At 40.3% G+C, this 12,894-nt stretch overlaps 1 protein-coding gene across 13 annotated transcripts in view; it reads left to right on the top strand.

Annotated features, from left to right (window-relative positions):
- SLC4A10 (solute carrier family 4 member 10) overlaps positions 1 to 12,894 on the top strand; it is a 1,044,586-nt gene that overhangs the window by 520,829 nt on the left and 510,863 nt on the right. For all 13 annotated transcript variants that reach the window (XM_069224249.1, XM_069224250.1, XM_069224244.1 and 10 more), the window contains exon 5: positions 10,267 to 10,427. In XM_069224249.1, coding sequence (XP_069080350.1) covers positions 10,267 to 10,427 — 161 coding nt within the window. The remainder of the gene's footprint in view (positions 1 to 10,266; positions 10,428 to 12,894) is intronic.

Raw genomic sequence — 12,894 nt, 5'->3', positions numbered from 1 at the left:
CCCAGAGATGCCCAGTACTTACCAATGGACATATTATTACGGGTGATGACACTGTGAGAAAAATTGGAACATCCCTTGGAACTTTAACTGCTGAACCAGTGAAGTTTCTAAAAGGATTTGCTGAGACAGAAGAAGAATGTGACTTTGAAGATGTTGAAAAATACCTCATGAGTGTGTGGAAAACAAATTTGACGATCTTTGGTACAGTGAGTTCAAGAGATCAGTCCTGCTAAGTGACCTTCCACTGGCATCATATTCCATGTGTAGACACATTAAAACCGCATTCTACTTGATCAGAAGATGTGTAAATATTTTGGATCATGCATATGTAGAGAAAATCCGTGTGAATTTGGTTAGGAAGATATTGATGGGGTACTAACACCTACAACATTTTTAAAGCCTCTACCCACAGACATTACACATACATGTACTTGCAAAACCTATGCTACAAAAAGATGTCCCTGTCAATATGCTCTCTTCAAATGTTCAACATTCTGCAAATGTAACCCGAGTGATTGCCGAAACAAATAAATAAAGTCAACTATGAAAATGTGTCTAAAACAGGAGTGATAAACATTATTAGTTTTCATTTTCAGATCTTAAACATTGTTTGGTGTATACATAAAAAGATTAAAAACCATTATTTATTTCTGTATATGTCTCTTGTTCCTCCAATAAAGCTGCCATTTTGGAAAATGGCAGAAGGGTTGCTCTGAGGAGTTATTTTCTGTCTCTATTACTTGACGCCCAAAACCTATGTTTTGACACCAAAATGAAGGATATAGGTCTTATGGTTCCTGAAATATTACATTATCACTGCAACACATGCTTAATTACTTCTCTAATGATCTGAAAACACAAATCAAAAATGAAAATCTCTGGACAGCAATTTTATTACAGGGGCATTTCAGGGGGGCAGGATCAATGAGCCCTCAAACACTGCTGAACAGGTTTTTTGTTGCCTGCACTACAACACTATTGCACAGAAATTAATACCAGTAAAACACAATTTATGTTTTTTATCCACACACGTTCATTGGGGGAAAGATGAAGTTAGTGTGCATTGAGTTAGAGCAATTTAAGTGTTTTGACAACTTGTCGGTTTGGTTGACAAATTCTCTTTCTTGGATACCATAGATAACTAAAAGTCAAAAGACACTGCGGCACACAGCCTTTGCAATATTAAAAATGCAATAATCTTCTAGATTTCATTGATATCACCATTACTAGAGAATTATCATGCAAGAGTTCTGGAGGGTGTTTCATATGGAGTAGAGGTTTGGTGCCACTGCAATCTCACAAATCTGGTTAAAGTGGAACATAGGTTGATGAAACCACTGTCTAATATCCTTTAAAGTGTTCAACTAACATAGCCATGCCTGGATCTGGGTCTCAGAAACATAGTGCACTTTGCAAACCCCAAACCTCTAACCTAATGGGTGAGACTCTTGTGCAGAAAATCACTTCAACTTTATAAGGATGCATTTGCCAAGCTGAACAGAATGGTTAAGCTATGCAAACTAGCTTGGTTCATCCCTGGTTTTAAGAGTTGGAATTGCATGAAGCTAGGGGCAACCCTGAAGTAATCACTAAGGGGATGCAATAATAAGATGTGTTATGTTATGTTATGTTATGTTATGTTATGTTATGTTATGTTATGTTATGTTATGCTATGGTATGTTTTGTTATATCATGTCATGTAATGTTATTTTGTGTTAAGCTATTTTATGTTATGTTGTTATGCATGGTCTGGTCATTCTAGGCCTCAGGTCAAGGCATGGTATGAGAAGGTATGACTGCCATATCTGGCTCTGTGTGTGAGGGTGTGTGTATCAGAATGAGTCTAGTTAACCTTTGGTGTATGGTAGGTTTGCAGAGGCTTATGTGGTCGTTGAGGTAAGAGGGGCCAATGTTGTGAATGGCTTTGTATATGTGCATGAGCAGTTTGAAGATCTCTTGTTTTTGGACTGGGAGTCAGCGGACCTCTTTGAGCTGTGGGATGATTTGAGTGCTGGGTGGGAGGTTAGGGTGAGCCTGGCCACATGTTATTGTAGTCCTGTTTGCTGTTGATGAGGAGTTTGTTGATGGTTTTGAGACAGCTGGTGGGGAGCCATTTGAAGATTCTCTTGAGCATCTTGAAAGTGTGGATGCAGGAGATGAAGACTGTCTTCACTTGGGCTATTATGGTGAAATGGTTGTTGATAACTATTCTGAGGTTCTTTGCATGGGTGGTGTGGGTTTGAGTTCAACAGACCACTTCTGAAGTACCAGAGCAAGGTGTTTTTGTTGAAGATTACTACTTCTGTGTTATCTGAGTTGGACGTTTTTCTTCCATCTGGCGACTTTGGTTACGCAGTTGGATAAACTGGTCCAGGTGTTTGACATCTTGTCGGAGAGAGTGTAGTTTAAGCTGGGTGTCATCAGCATAGGATATGATATTGATTCTTTGTGTGCAGATGATGTTGGCTAGTTCAGTCATGTAGGTGTTGAACAGAGTGGGGCTGAGTGAAGATCCTTGTGGAACTTCACAGATGAGACTGACAACCTCAGAGCAGAAGAGGGCTAGGCTGACCATTTAGGTGCAGCCCATCAAGAAGGAGCAAGACCAGTGAAGTGTAGGTTCTTAGATGCCAACTTCATGCAGTCATGGGCTGAAAACTGGGAGGGAGACTAAGATATTGGTTGCACGTTCCTGAGAGGCAGCTATTAGAGGTAGATCCAGGATGACTGAATACAAATTTTCTTGATTTTAAACGTGACCAGGAATTTGAACAGTTCATGGATTGAATCAAGCTGCCTTTGGTGATATTTGTGATATTTGGGCATTGAGTTATACTAGTGAACTCCTTCAGTAGTAAACAGTGAGCAACTACTAAAACTTCACACTTTTCCCATCATACAAATCATGCTCTGAGGCTGAAGCTCATTTACTGTTTTTCTGCACAGACCTAAATAATACAACACTGTCTCACTTTTGCTTCCAGGCATTATGAAGTGACACATAGGTTTGTAAGATCAGAAAAAAGTGGACTGATCAAAGTTACTGTGTTTTAGACAAAGAGAGATTGTTTGAACATATGGTTTCAATGTTTTGAGGGAAGAAATCAACGCTGGACTTCAAATATGATAATGCTTTTTATGTTTTGCTGATGGATTCTATTTAATGTAGGTAATGACTGTATTGTATTTGTTTATGTATATGTGTGATGGGGGTTTATTCCTAAATAACCATTCATTCAAGAGGAGTAATCACAAATGAAATATGGTAATAACAATATAGAAACAAAATCAGAACGCCTGGTTAAACACACTGTAAATGTTCACAAAACTGAAATTGTGCGAAGCTAAGAATACACCTGCAACAAGAGAAACACAAAGTCAATGCAACACAGTTTTGAACCTTTACTATAGTGGTGCAAGGTGTGCCAGATGCTTTTATTTGCATAAGCCTATGGTAAGTAGAAAGCTCAAAAAGACGATGAAGGGGAAAGAAAAATTAACAAAATTCTATACAAAATAAGTTTGTCTGGTGGGAATCTGTGTATTTCCTTCAGACAAGCTTTTAACACAGAAAGAGCAGGAAGAAGATTTTTGAAAATATGTTATCCTCTGGGGGTGGCATGCATCACCAATTCTGTAAGCACTATTGTAATAAAGAAACAAATATTCTCAAACAATTACCTGTAAATCTAATGCAGGTGCAGCAGCAATATTTGTGAAGTTTTATTACATCTAGACTCATTTCTGGATTCCCTTGGAAGGGACCAAGAAAATAGCCAAAATATAGCTACATTTTGGGTTTTTGGGGAAAAATAGGAAAATAGTGCTCTGGGTAAAAATGTCTTTTTCATAAAAATTGCATCAGTGAACAGTTTGCTGGGCTAAAGTCATCATCTTTTCAGCTTTCAGGAACATGCAGAGTTGAATCGAAAATGCATGCATTGCACCACTCTGTAACCCTTTATGCTACATTATGCCTGCTCCAGCATAATGTATGCAAAGGGGGTGATCCCCGATAGGGGGAGCCAAAAAATGACACAAAGAAATCAGCGATTTCTTTGCATGATTTTTTTAGGCACTTTTAACTCCTGCTCAGAGCAGGTGTCAAAAGGAGGCACACCATTGTTTACAATGGGCCTTTATGGGCTTTGCAGGATTAGCGTAAACATGTTTTACTGTAATCCTGCAAAGCTCCAAACTAGCATCAAAAACTCTGACACTAGTTCCCTAACTGCCACCATGGTGCGCCGTATCTTAGATACAGTGCACACATGGTGGTGGTGTTAGGGGGGCACTAAGGGGTGCTAGAAAAGTGACTCTGCACTATGTGCAGACCCACTTTTCATAAATCTTTCCCCTAGTGTTGAAATAAAGAATTATTCAAAATGAGTAGGAAAAAACTGTAATTTGGGACAATATTTTCATCTGTACTTTTTGCCACTATAGCCAATTTACAAACGTAATGTACCATTATGTTTGGTAGACCCTTTTGGTTGTGTGGAAATATAGGGTTTCTAGCCTGTCCAATGACCTGAGGTACACAGAGCCAACAACTGACCTGCACCGAACAATTAGTTCTCATTGAGTATAGACCAATTCATATTGTGAACTATGTAGAGAGAATAATAGGTATCAAGGTATTTCTGAAATGGGCACAAGATATGGAACTTAAGAGCAGTGGTTGTTTGTATGTTTCTGAATTTGTGTGTACCCGTAGGAGCATATGATTTAGAGGGCATTTTTCAAAAGGTCTTCTTTCTCACAAGTTTACATTGGAAGGCACAAATGCAGTGAAATACAATTGGTAATAACAAATATCCCAGTATTCTAAGCTCCCACATGTCTTCTAATAAAAATGGTACCTCGCTTGTGCAGGTAGACTAAGTGCCTGCAACAGGAACAAGCCTAAAATGCAACATGGATACTTCATATTTTTTAATCAAAACTGAGCAGTTTTTTGCGAAGTGGGTAGCTGTGGATTGTGTGTCCTAGCTCAGCTGGCACCTAGTCAAAAACATAGCAAACCTGTAATTTTTTTAAAACTAGACACCTAGAGTAATGCAGGATAGAGTGACGTGCATGGCTCTCACAAGGTTATTTTTCATTTAATCCTTTGCAAACCTCAAACCTTGAATAAAAACAGCACATTTCCTCACATTTCTATGATGGAACATTCTGGAATCTGTGCAGATCCATAAAATTCCTTCCACCCATCATTCCCCTATATCTTCTGATAAAAATGGTACCTCACTTGTGTGGGTAGGCCTAGTACCCGTATTAGGAAATGACCCAAAACTCAACATGGATACATCACATTTTTCCACCCAAAATTGACTTGCTTTTTGCAAAGTGGGTAGCTGGATTTTGTACTCTAACTCAGCCATCACCTAGGGAAATCTAGCAAACCTGCACATTTTTAATAACTAGACACCTAGGGTAATCAAACTTTACCTGAAATCACACATTTTCCTTACAATTCTGTAAAAGAACATTCCAGAACCCACCGAAATCCACAAAACACCTACCACCCAGCTTACCTCAATTGTGCTGCTAAAATCTCTGCCCCACTTCTGTGCTGGAGGTTCACACAAGGTGCACCACCCTGGAATCCCCTGGTTGCCTACTTTTAAAAAATGTCTGTGATTGGTAGGTTTCCATGGGTGGAGGCTGAGCATGACCCCCAATCCCGCCGTTACCTCTATTGTTGAACTCTCTACATAGTACTTTAGGGCCTTTTGTGTCAACACCATTTGGTCCACCCAAACAAGTGAGGTACCATTTGTATCAGGAGACTTCGGGGAATTAAATGTGGTAGGAAATTGGTGGCTCCCTGGATATTCCCAATGTTTGTATCACAGACATGTGTGGAAAATGTGTGTTTTTAGTCAACATTTAAGGTTTGCAGTGCGTTTGGGGTAAGAAATTGGTGCGGGATGAATGCAAAGCACACCACCCTGGACTCCTCCAGATGTCTAGACTTTATTACTGTCTGGGTCTGCAGGTTTTTCCAGGTGCAGCATACCCAAGCCCAAAAACTGCAGCGGGTCACCATTGCAAGTGGGATGATACCCATCTGTAAAGACAATACCCAAAAGAATAAAATTGTGCTGATCGTCATTTCATACAAAAAAATGCTCAAGCTGCTCAGAAATCTGTTCCTGAGCAGCCGGAGCCTGAATGGAATAAAGGGAAACTCCCTGGTGCAAAGCACTAGGGGCCCCTTCTAATCCTCCCATCCCGCTCTGGAAAGTTTGTGCGGGTGTCAGCCGTAGGATGACACCTGTAGGAAAAGGGTTAATGTGAGCTAATGGTTACACCAGCTCAGTCTGTGAATAATAATGAAATAATGTTAATAAACCTTAAACTCATTAAAAAAAAAAAACACAATGAGACCCCTTGTAACCTAGCAGCTGGATTTAACTTACATGTAGAGGCCAGAGGGAAACACCCTGAGTTGCAGTAGGCACTCCTAAAACTAAACATCATGCTGCCAGCAGTCAGGCCTCCCGCTGAAAGGATGTAAGGGGACACCTGAAACTTGAGGCTTTAACAGCAGGGTGTAAGTCCCTAACAGCAGAAAGAGTCAACCCTCATTTCTGGAAGCAATTGAACAAGTGTTTTTTTGTTTCTTTGAATGTGTTTGTATGTAATCTGTATTATGTAATTAATTGGAAAATAATTGTGTTGCTGTCTGGATTGTATTTAGCTATGGTGATCATATGTTCCTTTTAAGAAGCAATTAATAGGATTACTCACAAACCCATTTATGTTCCACAAAGTCACTCCACAGAGAACTCAGGTGTAAGTTCTACCTATTGGTCAGGCAGACAAGAATGCCTTTTTGATCCAAACATAATATATATGATGTGGGCACAGCTAATTTTATTTGTATGAAAAAGTCCTAATCCTACTAGTGCCCCAATTACAGTCTTACTCTGGCTTTGTTTAAAACATCTCTACTACAGTGTGGCCTGCACCACTTTCCAGGTGATTGGATTTGGGGCTCCGGAGTTCACACCATTTCCAATATAGGTCAGGCTTTCACATCCCCTGTAGACCACAGTTCTCCTCCTTGCTGAATCAGATTCATAACAGTGCCACCCACAGTGGTCTAAACTGATACCTCTGGGACTGAAACGTATTTCAGCACCTAGAGACCTGTCAGATGGTACAACTGACTATATAATTGCAGTAATTATAATAAAACAAATATATTACTACTACTGCTACTATTAGTATCATTAATATTGTTGGTGTTGTTATCATCAACATACAGTCAGGGTAATTATCTGCTTCGGTGTTTAATTGTTTTCAAAATATTAATATTAAAATATACTCTTTCAACTTTATTGCATCAACATATCTTCAAATTCAGTACTTTGTTATTTAAATGCATATATCTACCAAGGAAATTGTTCCTTGGTCCCACAACAAAGAAGACCGTATAATACGATTCTATTACACTTTATAGGTTAAATGGCACACTGACGTATAGGACATGTATTTACCTTTTGTTAGTGAGTTAAACGTCCCAGTTAATTAAGTGGACGAGAACAATCTCTTTTGCACAGTAGGCCTTTTCAATGTGCCTTACTTGCAAACTAATGTAGACAGATTACCAAGACCTTTACTAGCACTAAAATGCATTTCAATTAGATTCACAAGTAAAAAAGAGTGGAAGCGGGTATAGGGGTATTGGGTGTCAGGAAAAGAAGATTGCTTTTCGTACTTATGACTAAGTGACAAAAATATGGTTATTAAGAAAAACTTGTCCGCTAATTATTCACAAAACCTACCTTCAATGAAGAACTGCCTATGGGTGGATGATGCATAGGAAGCCTCTCCCACCTCCTTCATATATAGTATTTCAGAACAGAGTATACACTGGAAGGTTTAGTACCTGTGGCATGCCACTGTCTGTGAACTCCAGTCAACTGTAGCAATGTACAGGGTCAATCCAATAATCCTAAGAACCAGGGTGATGACACTATATCAAAACTTAGATTTACTCAGGGAAAAACATAATTAGAAAAACAGCCCAAGGTAAGCCAAAATGTATCATCTACAAAGAACTATGGCGGTCATTCTGACCCTGGCGGTTGAAAACCGCCAGGGCAGAGTGCCGCGGAAGCACCGCCAACAGGCTGGCGGTGCTTCATGGGCAATTCTGACCGCGGCGGTAAAGCCGCGGTCAGAAAAGGGCAACCGGCAGTTTCCTGCCGGTTTACCCCTGCCCCAAAGAATCCTCCATGGCGGCGCTACTCGCAGCACCGCCATGGGGATTCCGACCCCCTTCCCGCCATCCTGGTCCTGGCGGTAAAAAACGCCAGGAACAGGATGGCGGGAACGGGTGTCGTGGGGCCCCTGGGGGCCCCTGAACTGCCCATGCCACAGGCATGGGCAGTTCAGGGGCCCCCTAACAGGGCCCCATAATGATTTTCAGTGTCTGCCTAGCAGACACTGAAAATCGCGACGGGTGCCACTGCACCCGTCGCACACCAGCAACTCCGCCGGCTCCATTCGGAGCCGGCTTCATCGTTGCTGGGGCTTTCCCGCTGGGCGGGCGGGCGGCCTTTTGGCGGTCGCCCGCCCGCCCGCCCAGCGGGAAAGTCAGAATGACCGCCGCGGTCATTTGACCGCGGTGCGGTCTTCTGGCGGTCTCCGCCCGGCGGGCGGCACCCGCCGCCCGCCGGGGTCGGAATGACCCCCTATGTTTCCTTGTCAAAGGACTTCACGTACACTAAAGCAAATTTCCAGAATTTAGAAGAAAGCAACCTAAATAAAGAAGGAAGAAATCCTTGCAAATGCCAACCAAAAGTACTGCTAATTTGCCTCAGCTGTACTGAGTACTCATGGTTGGCCCTCGAGGCCTCCTTACCCATGTGGGTCTCGTTCATTGTTTGACTGTGTCTTGATACCAGCCTGGCAGGGATTTCTTCAAGTTGATTTCCAAGAATATTTAGATCGTGACATGTCAAGTGCATTGATGCTTTTCATTGCATGATTTTATGTTGCAATTTCAGAACCAATCACTGGCTTATGGTTTTCTTTTTTATATTTCATCTTCAGTGGAACTCCTTAGGTTGCTTTCTTCTAAATATCTTGTGACACAATGTCCTGGTGATGGCCCTGGTCAAGTTCACCTTTGGGTGTTAAAATTTACTTTCTTTCACATAATATGGACTTTCTGAACCTATTTGAGTTATAACTGAATACTCTCAACTGAATACCTGACATTTTCAATTAATTATAGACATCATTATGTATTATTCCTATATTTGCAGCCTATTAACCTGTATTTTATATCAGCCTTTTTGATTAACAGAATTCCTTGCTTGTCTCCATTATTGTTTGATTCTTTTGTTTCAAATTTTGCGAATTCCAATATAATTATTATCTTGTGTATTTAAATAATCTTGTTCTGGAACTTTGCTATAGGGTACGTGAAATCACTTGACAAAGTGAACATAATTCTTTGTACACAGAAATGTTTTGGCTTACTTTGAGTTGTTTTTCTAATTTTGTTTTTCCAGAGCGAACCTACTTTTTGATAAAGTGTAAACTATAGTAGACAGAATGTAAACAATGTGATGCTGACACATGTTTGCAATGTTGACATCATGAAGAAATCCATAACCAACTCCCCACAACATGGAAGCAACTGTGAATGGGTGTGTTACCATGGTACTGTTGTCAGACTATTATCTGACATAAATATTGTGTACTTAACTTTAAATCATATCCCCCAGTTGGAGTTAAGCATAGAAAATCTACTGGCAATGTGATATTTATAAATGATATTTAGGGCACTGTTGTTGTAAGCTCATGAACTGTCAAAGGTACACACACAATTATAAATGCTTGGTTTATTTATTTAATTGAAATATTTGTATAAAGACATTTCAGTTAAACTTTGCTGTGAGGTCAACTCGAACATTCTTTGTGATACACTTTATTTATTTTGAATTTATGATGTTGGTGAATGATGTACATTTGAAATCATAAAGATCTGGTAATAAAGAAAGAATGTGCAAAAAACAAAAGTATATGGGCATTAGATACAGGACTTAAGGATATTAGATGGTTGAGTATTGGATGAGCAGTTCTTACCAACTCAGTGTTTCAGAAAAATGTCCAACCTAGCTACTAGAAAAAAAAATACAGCATTGTTTATTTTTTGGAAACAGAGACTGCATTTTTGCTTGCTTGTCAAAATGTGATGAAATCATTTATTTTTGGTTCATGTACATTACATTTTTTTTTCAGATGGTTAAAATTTGAAGAAGATGTTGAAGATGGAGGTGAGAGATGGAGCAAGCCCTATGTTGCCACACTATCACTCCATAGCTTGTTTGAGCTGAGAAGTTGTGTTCTAAATGGAACTGTTCTGCTCGACATGAGGGCAAATACTTTGGAAGAAATTGCAGGTAATCCTGCCCCTTTTAAATTTAGAGCCATAGTGTCCTGAAATGTGTGAATTGTTTCTAAACGTTTTACTCTCCATTTACAATTTCTTGTGACACTTTTAAAATACTATTATTGTAAGCTTACATCCAAGCCTGTAATATAACCAACTAAGAAACCTGGCATTTGCTTGCTGAATCCTGGAATAAAGGTGTCACAGGTCGTTATCAACTTTTGTTGTTTAGGTGGATGTCTCCCTCATATCCAGCACTTTTATCAGAGTAAAAGCAGTGACTCCCTATGCATTTCCCTCTTAGGAAGACTATGTGCATCGATGGTGTGCAAGAAACACCTAAGGGCATATTTAAGAAAGGTGGTGCTGCACACAGTGCAGCACCACTTTTCTTGCACCCTTTAGCGCCCCCTTACCGCCGTCATGTGTGTGCTGTATTTGAAATACGGTGCACCATGGTGCAGGGTAGGGGACAACAGCGTAATTGTTTATGCTGTTGATGTACTCTGCAGGAGTAGTGCCAAAATTTTGTTGTGTACATACGGGCCCATTGTATTCAATGGCATGCCCCCTTTTAATGCTTGCTCTGAGCAGGCGTTAAACATGACGAAAAAAATGTTGCAAAGTAATTTGTTAGATGTCCTTGCATCATTGTTTTGGCCCCCCCTAATGGGGGAACGCCCCCTTGCATACATTATTCCTGGCGCAGAGATGATGTAGCACAAAGGGTTACAACGTGGCGCAATGAAGGCATTGTGCCACTTTGAAAATATGGCACTGCGTTTTTGGGTATTCACAAAGTACGAGTTAATAGGATGTTTATGACTGCGGAGGCTCTGCAGTTGGGGTGAAAAACTCCAAACCTAAAAAGATGCAGCTATAAAACCTTTATCTGTGCAGAGTTCTCCACTTGGACTGCGGTGGCTCCTTAGTTGTAAACCTTCTATTGGCTTGTAGTTTGTGAATACCAAAAAAAAAGTTAACTTACACAAAAGTGTAAGTTTAACTTTGTGAATCAGGCTCATTATAATCTTCATCTAAAGTGGCAAAAAAGGCCTGCATCAAGTTTCAAGCAGTGTAACTAGGATTCTCCATTTGTCGATATCTGATCACCTTCCATGTAATTGACTCCTTGTTGAAAATACACTGTCTTGACTTTGTTTTACTGTTATTTTTGTTCTCATACTTTTCCATTACATGTTAGGGTGCTTGGTTGTATGCCTTAGTATGTCTGAGGTTTGTCCTAAGGAGTCTAAGGGCCTGATTACAACTTTTGAGGATGGAAAAGCCCGTCCGCTAAAGTTCCGAAGGAGAGGTTGCCACCAATGTGGCTGCCTCCCGCAGGGGCCATTACGAGTTTCCCACTGTCCCAGCGGTAAACATTCTACAGAATTGTCTGTCTGTCTTGCCAAGTGCATGGGCAGTGCAGGGGCCCCCTGGGGAACCCTGCAACTGTCTCCGCCAGCCTTCCATGGCAGTTCAACTACCATGAAACCGCCGGCGGAGAAGGGGGTCGTAATCCCCAGGTTGATGCTGCTTGCAGCACTGCTCTGGTGGATTAGGATCGCCAGCACTGCCAACCATTGTGTTGACGAAAACACATTTTTCATTCAATATACCCTCGATATACGTAAAAACCTTCATAGGTGTCTTTGTCATATGTGTATGCTCTTTGCATAAACCTATTTTCTGGTAAAGTCAGAAGTGGAATACCCTTTCCTTCCCCTAGTGACAACCAGTTGCTGCAACCAACACACCAACAGTTGACCCTAAGTGTTGGATGTCTCCATAAGAATGCTATGAACAGGTACATTTAAAGTTTGAATCAATTAGAATGTGAGTCACAAACATTGTTTGGCCTATTGCTGTTGCCTCCTAGTTGGCCTCTACCCATACCGAGAGGTAGAGCAATTTCTGTAACGGCCTATGATAATTAACATGCATAAGAGTCGCTCAAAGTTGAAGGGAACATCAAACATGTATATATATTTGTTCCTGAGCCTCAGAATTCTTGCTTTGAAAATACTGATGTCACATACAAAAGATAGTTTTAATATGAAAGAACTGAGACACAGTCACACACTTCTACACTCACACAAAATGGGTGGAATAATTGTCAGTTAAATTTAGGATCAAATAGGACAGGAGTCAAATGTAGAGCCTAGGAAAGAAAGAAAACTAAAAATATCTGCTTATGCATTAGCCAGTGAATTCCAGGACTTCTGTGTCTCTTTGTTACCAACGTCCAATTCTCGTATTCAGCTTGCATATTAACAATATATCTAACTCAGACAGAGTTAGACTTGAATCACCCATTACTTGTTGACCAAGCCGGAGATACCAGTAGTCTGTTGACATTAGGAAAATCCAATGAGACTTACTGCATTCCTTTTAACTTAAAAAAATAGTTACTCCATTGGCTCTGATAAAAGAACTGATTTCTGTTGGGTTAAAATGTAAGAGTTATTTTTCTGACC

Source organism: Pleurodeles waltl, chromosome 3_1 (genome assembly GCF_031143425.1).
Source record: "Pleurodeles waltl isolate 20211129_DDA chromosome 3_1, aPleWal1.hap1.20221129, whole genome shotgun sequence".
Taxonomy (NCBI): domain Eukaryota; kingdom Metazoa; phylum Chordata; class Amphibia; order Caudata; family Salamandridae; genus Pleurodeles; species Pleurodeles waltl.
This window is presented reverse-complemented; position numbering and strand designations above follow the sequence as displayed.